Source organism: Pectinophora gossypiella, chromosome 19 (genome assembly GCF_024362695.1).
Source record: "Pectinophora gossypiella chromosome 19, ilPecGoss1.1, whole genome shotgun sequence".
NCBI lineage: Eukaryota > Metazoa > Arthropoda > Insecta > Lepidoptera > Gelechiidae > Pectinophora > Pectinophora gossypiella.
Genome location: NC_065422.1, coordinates 3,246,228 through 3,261,906, shown reverse-complemented (window position 1 = coordinate 3,261,906; position 15,679 = coordinate 3,246,228). Strand labels below are relative to the sequence as shown.

Sequence of the window (15,679 nt, the reverse complement as noted above, 5' to 3'; positions counted from 1 at the left end):
ATTGACGAGGTTATAAAATATGGGATTTTCTGCTCGAAGGCCGTTTTTGAATGGGGCATTAGAATAAATTGTTGAAATTGACAATTTCTTAATCGGCATTTATAGACAAGGAATGATTGTTTTATAAATAATTTGTTGCTGTTCAAATAAATCACACAGAAAAATCAAGTACCTATCTACCTACCTAAGTAGGTTTAAATTAAGATAGTAAATGCTTATTGGACAAGTTAAATAAAACTATCCTTCGTTTGAATTCCTAAAAACCACATGCCCGCTGTACCTAATAGGGTGGGCAGAGGCACCAGTCATTCAGAAGACAACTTGCAGCTACTTTTAATAAGATCCTAAGATTAATGTGAGATTCATTATCCATTCCTGAGTCAGCATAATGAGTAGCATAGTAGCATACTAAGTAATAATAGGTACTTAATAAGTATATTCCCATCGCGAAAGTGAAATTAAATGAATAAGTGAGTGAGTGGTAGTAAGTGAAATTTAATAATAAAGTCTATCCTAACGGGACATAAGCGGGATATTATGTAGAACCACTGAAGAAGTAACGTTTTTTTTTTTTTGACGTGACTTATTGTAGATTTGCCGCAGATGGCATTAACTACTTGGCCGGACAAATGGGGAGCGCTGAAGGCTCTCACCCGGTACAACGTTTAAGACAACAGGCCTGAGGGTGCCCAGTTGGGCGCGAACCTCGGCTCAGGGCGTCGTCTGAGAGGAAAAATATTTGAAAGAATTAATCGACCCTAGTGGGTCGATAGCGATAAGCGCTGAATGAGGGAAATCGTCGACCACGCCGGCGGGGTCGGTATCGGGGTCCTAAAGAAGTAACGTGGCCACGGCGCTAATATCGCATTATCTACGTAAGAATTATAATGACGCCTCAAAAATTCGTTCCTTTAAAATCCGCGGGACTTCTATTGTGGTACGTGCTCTTATACATTCATTTTCGTACATTTGGAAAATTCATCGCATAACGAACCGCCTGTACCTACATTGTATTTTTTATTTTTACGCGGTTATCATAATTAAAGCACATAATAACGGGTTCTTACTGCGTTTAAATGGGGATATGAGACTACCGAAAATTATGGATCTATCTACTCTACTCCAATCTCATCAGTCATCCCGTGATCATGGCACTTGCAATAGTGTCGAAATATCGGGAGTCTCATATCCCCATTTAAGCGCGGTAAGAACCCGCTATTAAGTCATCATCATCATCACCAGCCCATTAACGTCCCCACTGCTGGGGCACGAGCCTTCCCTATGGATGGATAGGGAGATCGGGATCGCTATTAAGTATTGTGCTTTAATTATAAACCGCCTGTAATCGTTAATCTTTGTCTATTATTGTCAGATGTTCTATATTTTTCCCCACAGTCATTATAACTAAATACCACAGCCCGGACACTCCATACAAAAATTTCGTTCTTACTCCGTGCGTGAGAGCAAGACAGACAATCCGGGCGCTCCCGTAATGGCTTTTTTTACTAAAGTAGCCCTCATCGGGGAGATGAGAGAAAAGCTCGCTCCATACTCGTATTAGTGCTGGGCAGTGTCCCTTCTGTGTACAAACATTGTTTATTTATTCTATGGTAATGCGTCACTTGCGTGTACATTCGTTCCGCTCTATATTTCTAGAGTTCCTTTGTAATAATGGTGACACTTCTCTGATAAACATTTAAGTAGGTAGTAGGTACATAAATTCACTCCTGTATTCCGTACCGGAGTAGGCAGAGTTGTTGAACTACATCTGCCCACACCGAATCGCACTTTCCTAAGCTCTTATCCGATCCGAGCCCGAGAATGACGGACAGTTGAAAATTACATAGAGAGATCGGATGACGGATATAGGTGCGCAAATATTTCAATCAATACAAATAGTACCTACTACGGCCCCTTCGAGTCTGTCCTCAGTACGTCTGTTTGACTCGGATAGAATAAGAATCATAATAGAGCGATAATGCCCTTACAGTTCAATTTTGATACTTAATAATTGTATGACCCTAATAAAATTGTACAAACAAAAAAATTTAATCTTCTCTATTAATGTTTTTATTTTTAATAAAGTAGAATAATTTATATTTTTAACTGGGGTCACAGGAAAACTAATTATCATAATATATGGCAACATAAACCAAATGTCAGCTTAACGTTACGGTTACGTCAAACGAAACGTCATTTTCATTTCAATGTTTTGAACGACAAAAACAACGCAAGTTATTGTTAATTTTTGGTGTAAAATGATATCAGAATTTGAGAAGGAGAAAGTTTTTTGGACTAGAAAAATGAATTTGAAGTTAGTGAAGTTTATAGAGGGTAGGCCAAATATTTGGAACCCCAAACATCCGAAATACACTTCAGTTGAATCTAGGGACCAAACTTACAATGAATTCGCCGCGAGATATGGTAACGAATTCACTGGACAAGCTGTTAAAGATAGATGGACTAATATTAGATCAACCTTTGCCAATTATTTACGAAAATTATACGCGAATAGTTCGAAACCTGAAAGTGAGGTTAGTGCCAATTCTGCAAACGGTATCTGTGGGCGTGTTTTTCTTTTTATCTTAGGGACAATTTTAAGTAACTTGAAGTAAGATAGAGATAGCATTAAATACTTTAAAAAATTAAACATTTAATTTTGGATCTTTGAAAATAATTTACCTAAGTACCTATTTCTTTTCAAAAAAATATTTTGTATTTTTAAATTTTAGTTCTATGATTTCCAGGAATATAAAATAAATTGGCACTTATGGGAGCCATGTCAATTTCTTTTGAAAGTAAATAGAAAACTAAAACCTGACACATCCACTTCTGATGGAGTGTTTGATGATGAAGATAAAATAAATGTAAGTAAAATCAACCTCATTTAGATAATAACATTAACATGCCTGGAAAAAGAACATTTCAAAACACATTAATTAAACTGGAAACAAATCGGGTACCTAACTCATGTTTCAATATTGATAAAATACTATTCTATGTTTCTTCCAGGGAGAATCAACCATAAAAGAAAGTTTATCGGGTGATGAAGAAACATATTTTGATACAAATAATACTTCTGATTCTGCATGCAAAAGTATAGCAGACAACTTAGTGTCTTTGTTTAAAGATGTTCAAAATGATGCCTTTGGTGTTGACAATACATTGAATGGGCAAGTAGGACGGAATGTAGCAAGAAAATTGTCCCAAATGAACTCTTATGATGCTGCTAGAGCATCTCAGAAAATTATGGAAATTCTTGTACTCTATGACCGAAACAATCCACATAATCCTAACAATATTAAAGCTGATGATACTTTATAGTTGAAGGTAAAATAATTTATATTATGTAAGTATACTGTGCATTAAATAATAAGGATGTTAAAATTATAAATAATTTGTCTACCTGTTTTAAATATTTACTCAAATAGAAAGAAATAGAAATAGAAAAATATTTATTTCAAAAAAAAGAGATTTACAAAAGTAATCTGTTACAAAAAACTGGTTTTATGAGGTAGTTTCAGAAAATCTACATATAGACAGATAACACAGCGGACCCTGCACTAAGCATAAGCCTGAATCGCAGGGGCCCGAAAAATTTAATATTAATAATGTGCTCATCTTCTTCTCATTCACTAATAACAAATCAGAGAGCTTTCTATTTTCACCCTTTTTAAAATTAGTGCTTAAATCATACAAAATAAACGCAATTTTGACACTTCAATATTTTTACATCATTTTATGATCCAAACTTTAGGTTATGCCAGAAAGATTCAAAAAGAAGTTGCACATAGATTTTCGCAAGTTTTTGTCTTCTATTAAATACTTGTCTATCTTTGGGTATTTAAGTACCCAATAACAGTTTGTACAAAACTACAGGTGCTGTTGAACAAATTCTATGTTTATTGATTTGACAATATTAAACTAGTTAGAACTATTCATTTGATTTACCATAGATGGTAGATATAGTTTTTTTGCTGGAATACCTATACATATTCCTCCTATGTTAGGAAATCTGTTCTTAGCAGTGGGACATTATATTATAACAGTATATTTATGACTTGTGTTTTTTTTAATACTTACATATTATGTATAATGTTTTTTATGTATTTTTTTGTTACAGGCTGTAAAACTGCTACATATTTCATAAAAAATCACATCTCCGTTACTCAAAATTCAAAATTGAAAAATATCTTTATTCAGTAGGTAACATAGTTACACTTTGAATCGTCAATTTTACATAACGAACGTCTCATCCGCCTAAAACTACTGCAGCTTCTCACAACCTGTATAGCCGGGGAAAAGAAGCTGCAAGAAAAACCTCGGCACATGGCCCTAGACGTTTTTTTTTAAATAAAAATAAACATAAAATACTTAACTATATCCACTGTAAAATGTACTTATTATTGAAATGATAACAATAAAGTTCTATTTAAATGCATCCAAACGATTTTGTGTGATTTACGCTCAAACCTGGCCCTATTACAGTTATATGCACACTCAAGATAAAATAAATAAAATGTATAATTATACAAAATCTGATAATAAAAGTATTATACTTGGAAATAGCAAAACTACACCATTCTTAGACTTACTGAAGTCAAAATGGGATAATGTGCATGAAGAAAGCGGTGTTTTTAGATATAAAATCAACAATTTGCAAGAAAAAATTGTTGGAAAGTATTTACTACAGGTGAGATTCTAAATATATTTATGTATTTGTACAACTTAAAACATTGCAGATAAGCTAGAGAGGGGTCCTGCAAAAAAAGGAGTGAAAAATGCTGTACAAGTCTGGCAACACATACTTAGGCAATACCTAAGCTGCAAATGTAGGTGTACAGTCATGAGCATTAATATGTTTTCACTTTGGTACCATGTCACATTAACTTTTTTGACTAATTGAACTGTAAGTCTCATTAAATGTCAAATATGTTAGTGCGACAGAGTCCTAAAGTGGGTACATTATATTGCTCATGACTGTACAGTTCATCATCTGTCACATTAGTCTAATATAACTCTGTGAAACACAGATCCTTAGTTCATCATGCAATGCTGTACCTCTGTTTACCCCAATTGTATTTAATTAAATTGTAACTTGTATTTTTTTTTTTATTTCCAGTTGAATCCTGACAGAAGCACAAAAAGAAGACAGCCAGAACAAATAGACAAGATTTGCCAGCCATTTGATGAAAATAAATTCAATTTCAATAAAGTATCTCCTAAGGAAATACTCTTCAATATGGTAAAAGAGAAAGGTATTATAAAGTATATTATCTAAAAGATAGGTACACGGATATACAGGGTATTAGTGCCATCATAACGAATACTAAGGGTTAATATAAAGTGGAATTTTCCGTCGCAAAATTCATGATTTTTTTTTAATTATTTTCATTTCCATACTTTTGCGACGGAAAATTCCACTTGGTATCAACTGAGAATCATGGTCTGAATCAACCGTCAAAGTTTTCGTTACGATGTCACTAACACCCTGTATGTACGGTCACGAGCATTAATATGTATTATACACTTTGGTACCATGTCACATTAACTTTTTTGACAAATTGAACTGTAAGTCTCAGTAAATGTCAAATATGTTAGTGCAACAGAGTCCTAAAGTGGGTACATTATATTGCTCATGACTGTACAGAGCAGGGTTATTTGGCGGCTCTATAATAACCCTGACCCTGGTCGTAAATCAGTCAAAAAGAAAAATAAGATTAATTCTTAATCATTTTAGCTGGCTTCTATTTCTGCAGTAGCATTTCATAATTTATCTTTATCTTACTCAATTATCTAGCCTATTATCATAGACTAAGGAATAATTACATAATATAAAATGGCAACTCTCCGCTCCCCACCAGTGGCTGAGTTAGGTTTACTGCACCCCCCCTCAGTCTAACTTTAGTCTAACTTTAGTATGGACGTACATCAACGACAATGTGTAGTTTCTGTGTAAAATGAGGTTTTTGTATGAAGTGTCTGGGTGTGCTATTGTTCCTAATATAAAGAAGTTTTTTTTTTTAATGAATTGTATCTTGTTTTTTCAGATTCCGATGTACATACAGTGCTAGTAAATGTAAGTCCTATCTCAAGGTATCACAGTCTACTATGTCCGGCGGTATCGAAATGTTTGCCTCAAATAATCACAGAAGATAGTTTGATCGTCGCGCTAGAGGTTATGTTCTTAGCGCAAAATAGGTGAGTTTGGCTCATACGTAATGTACATAGACTTACGCGCATATATGAGCCGCCAAAGGTCAGTGACATGGCTAATGTACCTTTATCCTGTCAAGCCCAGTTGGGAATACTTATAAGTAGTCGTGAGCTAATATTATCTTACCAAACTTACCATAGCCAGGGACCACTCAGCACCCACTCAGCTCCCACCCAGCACCCACTCAGCTCCAACACAGCAATATTAAATGCCGCGAACTGTTTGGCACCAACACTGCTTATTATGTTGTTCTTCTTCTATCGTGTGGGTTGTGAGGTGAATTACCAACCTCATCAACCCTGGTGTCAGGATTATTATTGAGCCGCCAAAGGCCCCTGACATGGCTCATGTAATGACTACTTACTTACATCAGTAAGTAGTAACCGGGGCCAACGTCTTAACGTGCCTACCGAAGCATGGATCATCTTACTTTTTGGACAATCAGGTAATCAGCCTGTAATGTCATAACCAAACTAGGGATCACAAAGTGATTTTTGTGATATGTCCCCACCGGAATTCGAAACCGGGACCTCCGGATCGTGAGCCCAACGCTCAAACCACTGGACCACGGAGGCCGTCAGGAATGAATTTTTGTAACGCTCAACCACATTGTGTTTTTTTTTAATAAATAAATAAAACAAAAAGAGTTTATTTTGGAATGATCCATAGAGGTTGGTAACAAACAATAAACAACTTAATTAAAACACATAATAACAGGTTCTTACCGCGTTTAAAGTAAGAATATGAGACTCCCGATATTTCGACACTTTTGCAAGTGCCACTCGTTACCCGTTAGTGAACGCGTTATTATGTGTTTTAATTATGATAATAACCGCGTAAACTTATAACAATGAATAAACAACTTAAGGCCCCGATTCCTGCAGACACCGCCTAATTTTATTTTAAGTTATATCCGTCAGTTTCATATCCGTCGAAAAGGAAAGGGACGGATGATTCACAGCTCTTAATTTTAGGAAGAATGAGTAAATGAATGAATAACCCGAGCGAATCAAAAAGGTACCTACGTCACTGGTATGCAATCCGTTTGACATGCTGTCTACTAACTGTGTCGGGTTATTGACTGATGTAAAATTTTTAGACGGTTGTTTTAGATTTGTGCTTAAAATTGACGTGTGTTCCATAAATTTTATGCTTGTCGATTACCCGTCCCTTTCCTTTTCGGCGGATAAGAAAATGACAGATATAACTTAAAATAAAATTAGATGGTATTTACAGGAATTAGCACCATTAACCGCGTAAACTTAAAACAAAAAAAAAATACAAAAATATTTATTCAAAAAAAGACACGGTATAACAATGCTTATTACACTGCGATATCCACACTAGGCATGCCTGTGCCGTGGGTATCACGTCAGAAAAACTGTTTACTAGGACTATACCTGTCACAGAACTACATACAAATAAATAAACGAAAAGAATAAACAAGAGAGAACAAAAAAAAACTAAATAAATCGTAGACACAAAACTAGAACAAAAAATTGTACAAAACAATGAATAAACAACTTAATCTAGTGTTATTGTTATCTAATTTAACTTTATCCTTTCCCAGGGACCTAAGGATTGGATTTAACAGTCTATGTGCACTGGCTTCTGTCAATCATTTGCACTACCACCTGTTTATAGAACCAAGCACGCTTCCTGTCGAAACGGTTGTAAGTATTATTTTGACGTGACATATTGTAGATTTGCCGCAAATGGCATTGAGTACTTGGCCGAACAAATGAAGGGCTCTGAGGACTGTCATCCGATACAAAAATTAAAAACATGCCTGAGGATGCCCTGGAGGTGGGCACGAATAAATAATCTTCTTCTTCTATCGTGTGGGTTGTGAGGTGATTACTAACCCCATCAACCCTGGTGTCAGGGTTATTATTGAACCGCCAAAGGCCCCTGACATGACTCTTGTAACGACTACGTACTTACATCAGAAATAAGTAACCGGGACCAACGGCTTAACGTGCCTTCCGAAGCACGGATCATCTTACTTTTTGGACAATCAGGTGATCAGCCTGTAATGTCCTAACCAGACTAGGGATCACAAAGTGATTTTTGTGATTTGTCCCCACCGGGAATCGAACCCGAGACCTCCGGGATCGTGAGCACATCGCTCAACCACTGGACCACAGAGACCGTCCGAATAAATAATAATAATAAAAAAAAGATATTTTTATTTCCACACACAACAATTATTATTTACATTATTATTGACAATTACATTGACAGTTTATAGAATTTTCATGGTGGCTATTTACAAGCAGAGGGTTATGGAAATGTCTCTCAAACTAGGAGACAGTTTTTAAAATAGCATTAAGTGGAACTGTATAGTTTATATCCGAAATAGAATGGTAGCGGTAAAAAAACCTAATTTTACACAGACACTACACATTGACGTTATCGTACACGCGCACGTGTGTGTGTGACGTCTGACACCATACGATTGAAGACTAAAGTAAGACCGACGGGGTGAGGTAAATCTAGCTCAGCCGCCGGTGGGGAGCGAAGATTAACATACATAACATAAACAGCCTATATACGTCCCACTGCTGGGCACAGGCCTCCCCTCAATCAACGGGAAGGGGTATGGAGCATACTCCACCACGCTGCTCCACTGCGGATTGGTGGAGGTGTTTTTACGGCTTATAGCCGGGACCAACGGCTTAACGTGCCCTCCGAAGCACGGAATCATCTTACTTTTTCGGACAATCAGGTGATTCCAGCCTGAAAAGTCCTTATCAAACAAAGGACAGTCTCACAAAGTGATTTCGACAATGTCCCCATCGGGAATCGAACCCGGACCTCCAGATCGTGAGCCTAACGCTCTAACCACTAGACCACAGAGGCCGTTGAGCGAAGAATATTTACCATTATATACGTAGTATTATTCCTTATTCTATTTTATCAAGGGTCGAACTAATTCTTCTATTTTGTTCCAGAAATGCAAGCACATAAAAGGGCCCCTTTACAGTTTCGAAGACTACCCTGCCCCAGGATTTTGCTTCCAAATCACATCTGAAGATTCCATTAACGAGATATCGAGACAAATATATAAACTGATATCTTATTTGTTGGAGAACTCTATCGCACACAATTTATTTATAACTAGAGGGACTAATTTGGTGCTAGAAAGTGATAAAGAAGTTGTAAGGGTCGTGATATGGCCGAGGAAAAGCAGTGTTGGTGCCAAACAGTTCGCGGCATTTAATATTGCTGTGTTGGAGTTGAGTGGATGGTTCCCTGTCTATGGTAAGATTTTTTTTACTTTTCTGCAATGAATGAGGGACTTTCCAGGCTACGTAACCTTACAAAAAATATAGATGGCGCTGTAAATCCTGTTCTGTTCTGGACTTCTTTCCCTCAGCGATACAGCTTCCAATGTGGTAATAGTTTTACAGCCAGATACATAATACGTCTTCTCTTCTTCTATCGTGTGGGTTGAAAGGTGAATTACCAACCTCATCAACCCTGGTGTCAGGGTTATTATTGAGCCGCCAAAGGCCCCGGACATGGCTCATGTAACGACTACTTACTTACATCAGTAGTAGAAACGGCTTAACGGGCCTTCCGAAGCACGGATCATCTTACTTTCGGACAATCAGGTGATCAGCCTGTAATGTCCTTTAATGTCCTGTAATGTCTGAAATTTAATTTTTGACGTTCAAAAACGCTAACTATGTAAGCCAATTTTGAAGAATAAATATTTTTGAATTTTGTTAGGATTTTGTGATTTTTGTGACCGAATTTAATAAATTCGTTTCACGTTTACAAACAATAGTTCAATGGAGCACAAGATAAAACGGAAGTGAAGCGATAAATGTTGTAATTTTTATAAAAATATTAATTTAATTTTAGGGTTGGCAACAGTCTGTCCCCAGAATGTATTCTGATGATGCCCATCCCAATGGATATTGCGGGCGTAAAAGCCACATACATTACAACGCGTCGCGTCGCGTTGCATCGCGTTATTGCGTTACATTAAGTAGTTTTATCGCGATTTACCGGGCACGATGTGTTGGGATTGGACGATCTTCTTCTTCTATCACGTGGGTTGTGATTGGACTCACGATCCGGAGGTCCCGGGTTCAAATCCCGGTGGGGACACATCACGAAAATCACTTTGTGATCCCTACTTTGGTTATAAGACATTACAGGCTGATCACCTGATTGTCCGAGAGCAAGATGATCCGTGCTTCGGAAGGCACGTTAAGCCGTTGGTCCCGGTTACTACTTACTAATGTAAGTTACTAGTCGTTACATGAGCCATGTCAGGGGCCTTTGGCGGCTCAATAGTAACCCTGACACCACGGTTGATGGGGTTGGTAATCCACCTCACAACCCACACGATAGAAGAAGCAATCGCGTAAGGTTATAAGGCCTCAACTTAGAAACGTGTATTATGTGTCTGTCTGCATTATTTCAATGAGTCATTCGATCTTGCGGTAAATAATTACTCATGTATTTTAGTAATAAATATAATTAATTATGTACTCTGTATTCTGTCCGTGTGTCCATTTTGTAAATCTTAACATAGGAAATCGTACTCTGGCCCCTGCGATACAAGCTGAGCTTAGTGCAGGGACCGCCGCATAACTAGAGTAATTGGTCATATTATAGTTGTCTGTATTTTTATTAATTTAAAATTGTAATACTATGTTCAATAAAGATTATTATTATTATTACTTATTTACACTTTTTACCATGTTAAAATACCATTTTTTAAGCAAATATATGATTATGATAGATAGAATAACGTAGTAGGTACTATCATGTTTTTTTTTTTGTTTTGGTTTTCCCCGAAGGGTAAGGCAAAGGGAACTATGCCCATACAGCCATGTCTGACGTATTTTTTTTTTGATGATTAATGAAATGATGAAAGGTGATGATGATGAAACCTAAGCCCCCACCCTCGGAGTAGACTCCTACTCCGAACCCCAAACGAATTAACTCAAAAGTCCGCATAAACTTTTGAGTTATGAAGCGGCTTTCTGACACGAAGCGAAAATAGGCAGATACACTTTGTTTATTGAATACTCCAATATAATAACACTCGCGAATGTCTTCCGACTAACTTAATACGATCATTAACCACAAAACACCACTTCGTATTAATTATTTAGATTACTCAATGAAGAAAGCAACTGTCCCGTTCCCGTTTCCCGCCAAAAAGCCGTACTATCATGTCTTCGATATATTTAAATAATACCTAATTTGGAATCTCTTTGTTTCAGATGAAAAAGATTTTCGAAATCTAAAACCAGAAACATTAGAACAAGAATTAAGGAAATGGAAAATAGCGGATTTCAGTCAACTCAGTGATGAAGTGAAGTCTTTGTTTTAAATAGCAAATGTTCATATAAGTAGAAAATTAAATAGATACAACTATTTGTTATAAGAAACCATAATAAAAAGTTCCTACATAAAAAATGCAGTAGTTCGTCTAAAGTATCCAGTGCTTGTTTGAGTATCGATATAATAATAACACATCAAGTTTGTTTGTAAACTGCTTCACACATGCGCACTGCGATCGTTAGTCTATCCTTGACCTCTCGGGATAGCGCCCGTCTGCGCTTATTTTAATAAAGCGCTCAGTCACACGCGAACCCTCAACGCGACAACATCGACATGAAATTACCCATAGTACTCGTGTTGTTTACATTACTCGCCGCACATGTGGACTGTCGGCGTCCGTTCCTACCAGACATCTTCGAAAGCTTCACAAACAAAACATCACAATTAACCAACTTCATCCGCCAACGAGGTAGGGATTTCAAGAAATATTATATTGACAACGTGAAGAATCGAATCGCGTCTTATTTCGTACCGAACACTACTGACAATGATGATTTGGAACAGAATGACCAGTTAAGAGTGAAAAGGAAGTTCAAGCATTACGTTACGACTGCACAGAGTACGGAAAGTACTATATCGAACGCGATAACTTCGACGGAATTGATGTACAAGTGTTCTGATGACGACCCTATGATACACATGACGACGCCGCAACTGCTGGCTCTCAACGGTTACCGAGCGGAATCCCACACGATCCTCACAGATGATGGATACCTTCTCACCGTCCATAGGATCCCCTTTCACAACCAAACTGGAGTCAAAGAAGACCCTAGAAGAACAGTGCTGTTACATCACGGGTTGCTCGGAAGCTCCGCTGACTGGGTCATCCCCGGACCAGGGAAAGGCTTAGCCTACATCTTATCCGATGCAGGATATGACGTGTGGATGGCAAATGTCAGAGGCAACACGTATTCACGAGCCCACATCAACAGACCGGTGGATTCGTTCGCCTTTTGGAATTTTTCGTTTCACGAAGTAAGCCAACACGATTTGCCCTCGATAATAGATTACATTATGGAAATAAAAGGATGGGACGTGAAAATAAACTACATCGGACATTCTATGGGGACGACAGTGTTGTTCGCGCTTTTGTCGACAAAAGTACAATACAATAAGGTGCTAAGGGCTGGTTACGCGTTAGCACCTGTCGCTTACATGACCGATATCAAAAGTCCTATCAAGATACTAGCAAAATTTGCGAATAACATCGATTATTTAATGAAATTACTCGGTGCGAACGAGTTTCTACCACAGAACACTGTTTTGAGATGGTTGTCGAAGCACGCTTGTGAAATTAATCATTACGAGGAAGCGATATGCGAAAATTCCATGTTTGTTTTGTGCGGGCATGATGAGAAGGAATTTAATAGGACATTGTTGCCTATAATTCTCGGCCACGTGCCGGCGGGAGCTTCAACGAAGACATTAGTGCATTATGCTCAAATAATACATAATGGTGGACGTTTCCAACAGTACGACTACGGCCCCGATGAAAACTTCATACAATACGGGACATACAGTCCTCCAGAATACTCCATTCCACACATAACCTTGCCTATAGCCCTATTAAGCGCGGAGAATGACTGGCTATCAGGCGACGTTGATGTCACCAACTTATTCGTGCAATTAGCGAACCCTCTAGAACATTACATTGTGCCTATGAAAGAGTTCAACCATATAGACTTTCTATGGGCCATTGACGCCCCTAAGTTAGTATATTCAAAGCTACTGCAAATGTTAGAAGACGGTGTTAGCAGTCACACGTACTTCAACCCAGACCTAATGGGTTCGAATGAGTTAAATGATTATATGAGGAATTAATGTATGTTTTTGAATAACAAAGTAGTGCGTGGGACTCGATGAGTATTGATTAAGAATTTGATACATGTACAAGTACTGAACCGTTGTTTTATAAATATTTTTTAAGGAAAAATAAACATTGTGACAAAGTGTAAATATAGGTCTGTTATTTTTATCCTGCACGCAATTTGAGAACTTTGCCTGGTAATTACCAGGTAGATAAATTTATCTACCTACTAAGTGACAACATTCAGTTCAGAAAACCTAAAGAGTGGGTAGGGGAAAAAGGTCGACAAATATTTCATTTCTAATAATAACTAGCATTCCACATTTTAGCACGTCTTTTCCATTCCCTTAGTGATTTTATTCTTGCTTAGATGTCAAACATCTCCATACCAAATTCTATCTAAACAAGATAACAGACAGATATACTGTCGCATTTATAAATACTTAATACATATTAGACGGGATTGAACTACTTATGAATCTTCCTATTATGGCATTCTAGCAATAATATCATCATCAGCCCATTAACGTCCCCACTGCTGGGGACGGGCCTTCCCTATGGATGGATAGGGAGATCGGGCCTTAAACCATCACGCGGGCCCAGTGCGGATTGATGGTTATTAACGACTGCTAATGCAGCCGGGACCAACGGCTTAACGTGCCTTCCGAAGCACGGAGGAGCTCGAGATGAAAACTTTTTTTTTGTTGCTTAACTTCAACAATCGCAGACCGAGCGCGTTTACCGCTGCGCCACTGAGCTCCTCCAAATAATAATGTAATCGACAACAATATAATCCTAACATAACATAGCTTCACGCCTGTGTCCCCAAAGGGATAGACAGAGGTGTTCTCTTCTATCGGGTGGATTGTGAGGTGGATTATCAACCCAGATGTCAGGGTTACTATTGAGCCGCCTAAGGCCACTAATTTTTTTTTTATTTTACATTTCACGACTTTACAGTGCAGAGGCGCCAATGCGCCGTGAAACTTTAAATATAAACAATAATATAATTAAACATATGAAACTTAGGTGTAATAGTATTTTTTCTACTCCTCTACTTTAATCTGGCATTTAAATAACCAAAAAGTCTAATATAAGTACATACATAATTAAACTCTCTGAAAAAGTGTACGCTCTATGGCCTATAAAAGCATTGTTTACAAAGTGTAACTGTACTATAATGTCGCCAAAAAAGCATTGTTGTTGTTTTTTTTTTTTTGACCTGGAAACTGGCACCTTTAATTTGTTTGGTGCCATAGATATACTATAAAAAAAAAGTATACATTTGCCGCCATTTTCCCGCGCGTTGGAAAATAAATTGGAAAATTTTTGTTTCATTTAAAATTACGTCGTCGTAGAAAAAGTATTGTATGCAACGTTGTATAACTAGGTCAAAAAATGCTCGTGGCGTCTCTTATTGCGATGTTCGCCAAGGCTCACATCGCAACTCACGCCACTCGCATTTTTTGACCCTTCTTATACAACTGTTGCATAAAATACTATTATGCAACAGTTGTATAAGAAGGGTCAAAAAATGCGAGTGGCGTGAGTTGCGATGTGAGCCTTGGCGAACATCGCAATAAAAAACGCCACGAGCATTTTTTGACCTAGTTATACAACGTTGCATACAATACTTTTTCTACGACGACGTAATTTTAAACGAAACACAAAAATTTTCCAATTTATTTTCCAACGCGCGGGAAAATGGCGGCAAATGTATACTTTTTTTTTATAGTATATCTATGGCACCAAACAAAGTAAAGGTGCCAGTTTCCAGGTCAAAAAAAAAAAAACAACAACAATGCTTTTTTGGCGACATTATAGTACAGTTACACTTTGTAAACAATGCTTTTATAGGCCATAGAGCGTACACTTTTTCAAAGAGTTTAATTATGTATGTACTTATATTAGACTTTTTGGTTATTTAAATGCCAGATTAAAGTAGAGGAGTAGAAAATAGTATTTTATGCAACAGTTGTATAAGAAGGGTCAAAAAATGCGAGTGGCGTGAGTTGCGATGTGAGCCTTGGCGAACATCGCAATAAAAAACGCCACGAGCATTTTTTGACCTAGTTATACAACGTTGCATACAATACTTTTTCTACGACGACGTAATTTTAAACGAAACACAAAAATTTTCCAATTTATTTTCCAACGCGCGGGAAAATGGCGGCAAATGTATACTTTTTTTTTATAGTATATCTATGGCACCAAACAAAGTAAAGGTGCCAGTTTCCAGGTCAAAAAAAAAAAAACAACAACAATGCTTTTTTGGCGACATTATAGTA

At 37.3% G+C, this 15,679-nt stretch overlaps 2 protein-coding genes across 2 annotated transcripts; both read left to right on the top strand.

Annotated features, from left to right (window-relative positions):
* The first annotated feature begins 3,695 nt into the window (after positions 1–3,695).
* Positions 3,696–11,603, top strand: LOC126375537 (GDP-D-glucose phosphorylase 1). The gene is made up of 8 exons (XM_050022515.1): positions 3,696–3,879; positions 4,124–4,202; positions 4,489–4,693; positions 5,123–5,258; positions 6,051–6,201; positions 7,788–7,890; positions 9,172–9,481; positions 11,464–11,603. The coding sequence occupies exons 3-8, from the start codon at positions 4,493–4,495 to the stop codon at positions 11,571–11,573; spliced, it is 1,011 nt and encodes a 336-aa protein (XP_049878472.1). The 5' UTR covers positions 3,696–3,879; positions 4,124–4,202; positions 4,489–4,492; the 3' UTR covers positions 11,574–11,603.
* A 254-nt stretch (positions 11,604–11,857) lies between these two features.
* On the top strand, positions 11,858–13,540 carry LOC126375496 (lipase 3-like). Its single transcript, XM_050022454.1, has one exon. It carries the CDS (start codon positions 11,858–11,860, stop codon positions 13,403–13,405), a length of 1,548 nt encoding a protein of 515 aa, XP_049878411.1. The 3' UTR covers positions 13,406–13,540.
* The last annotated feature ends 2,139 nt before the right edge of the window (positions 13,541–15,679 follow it).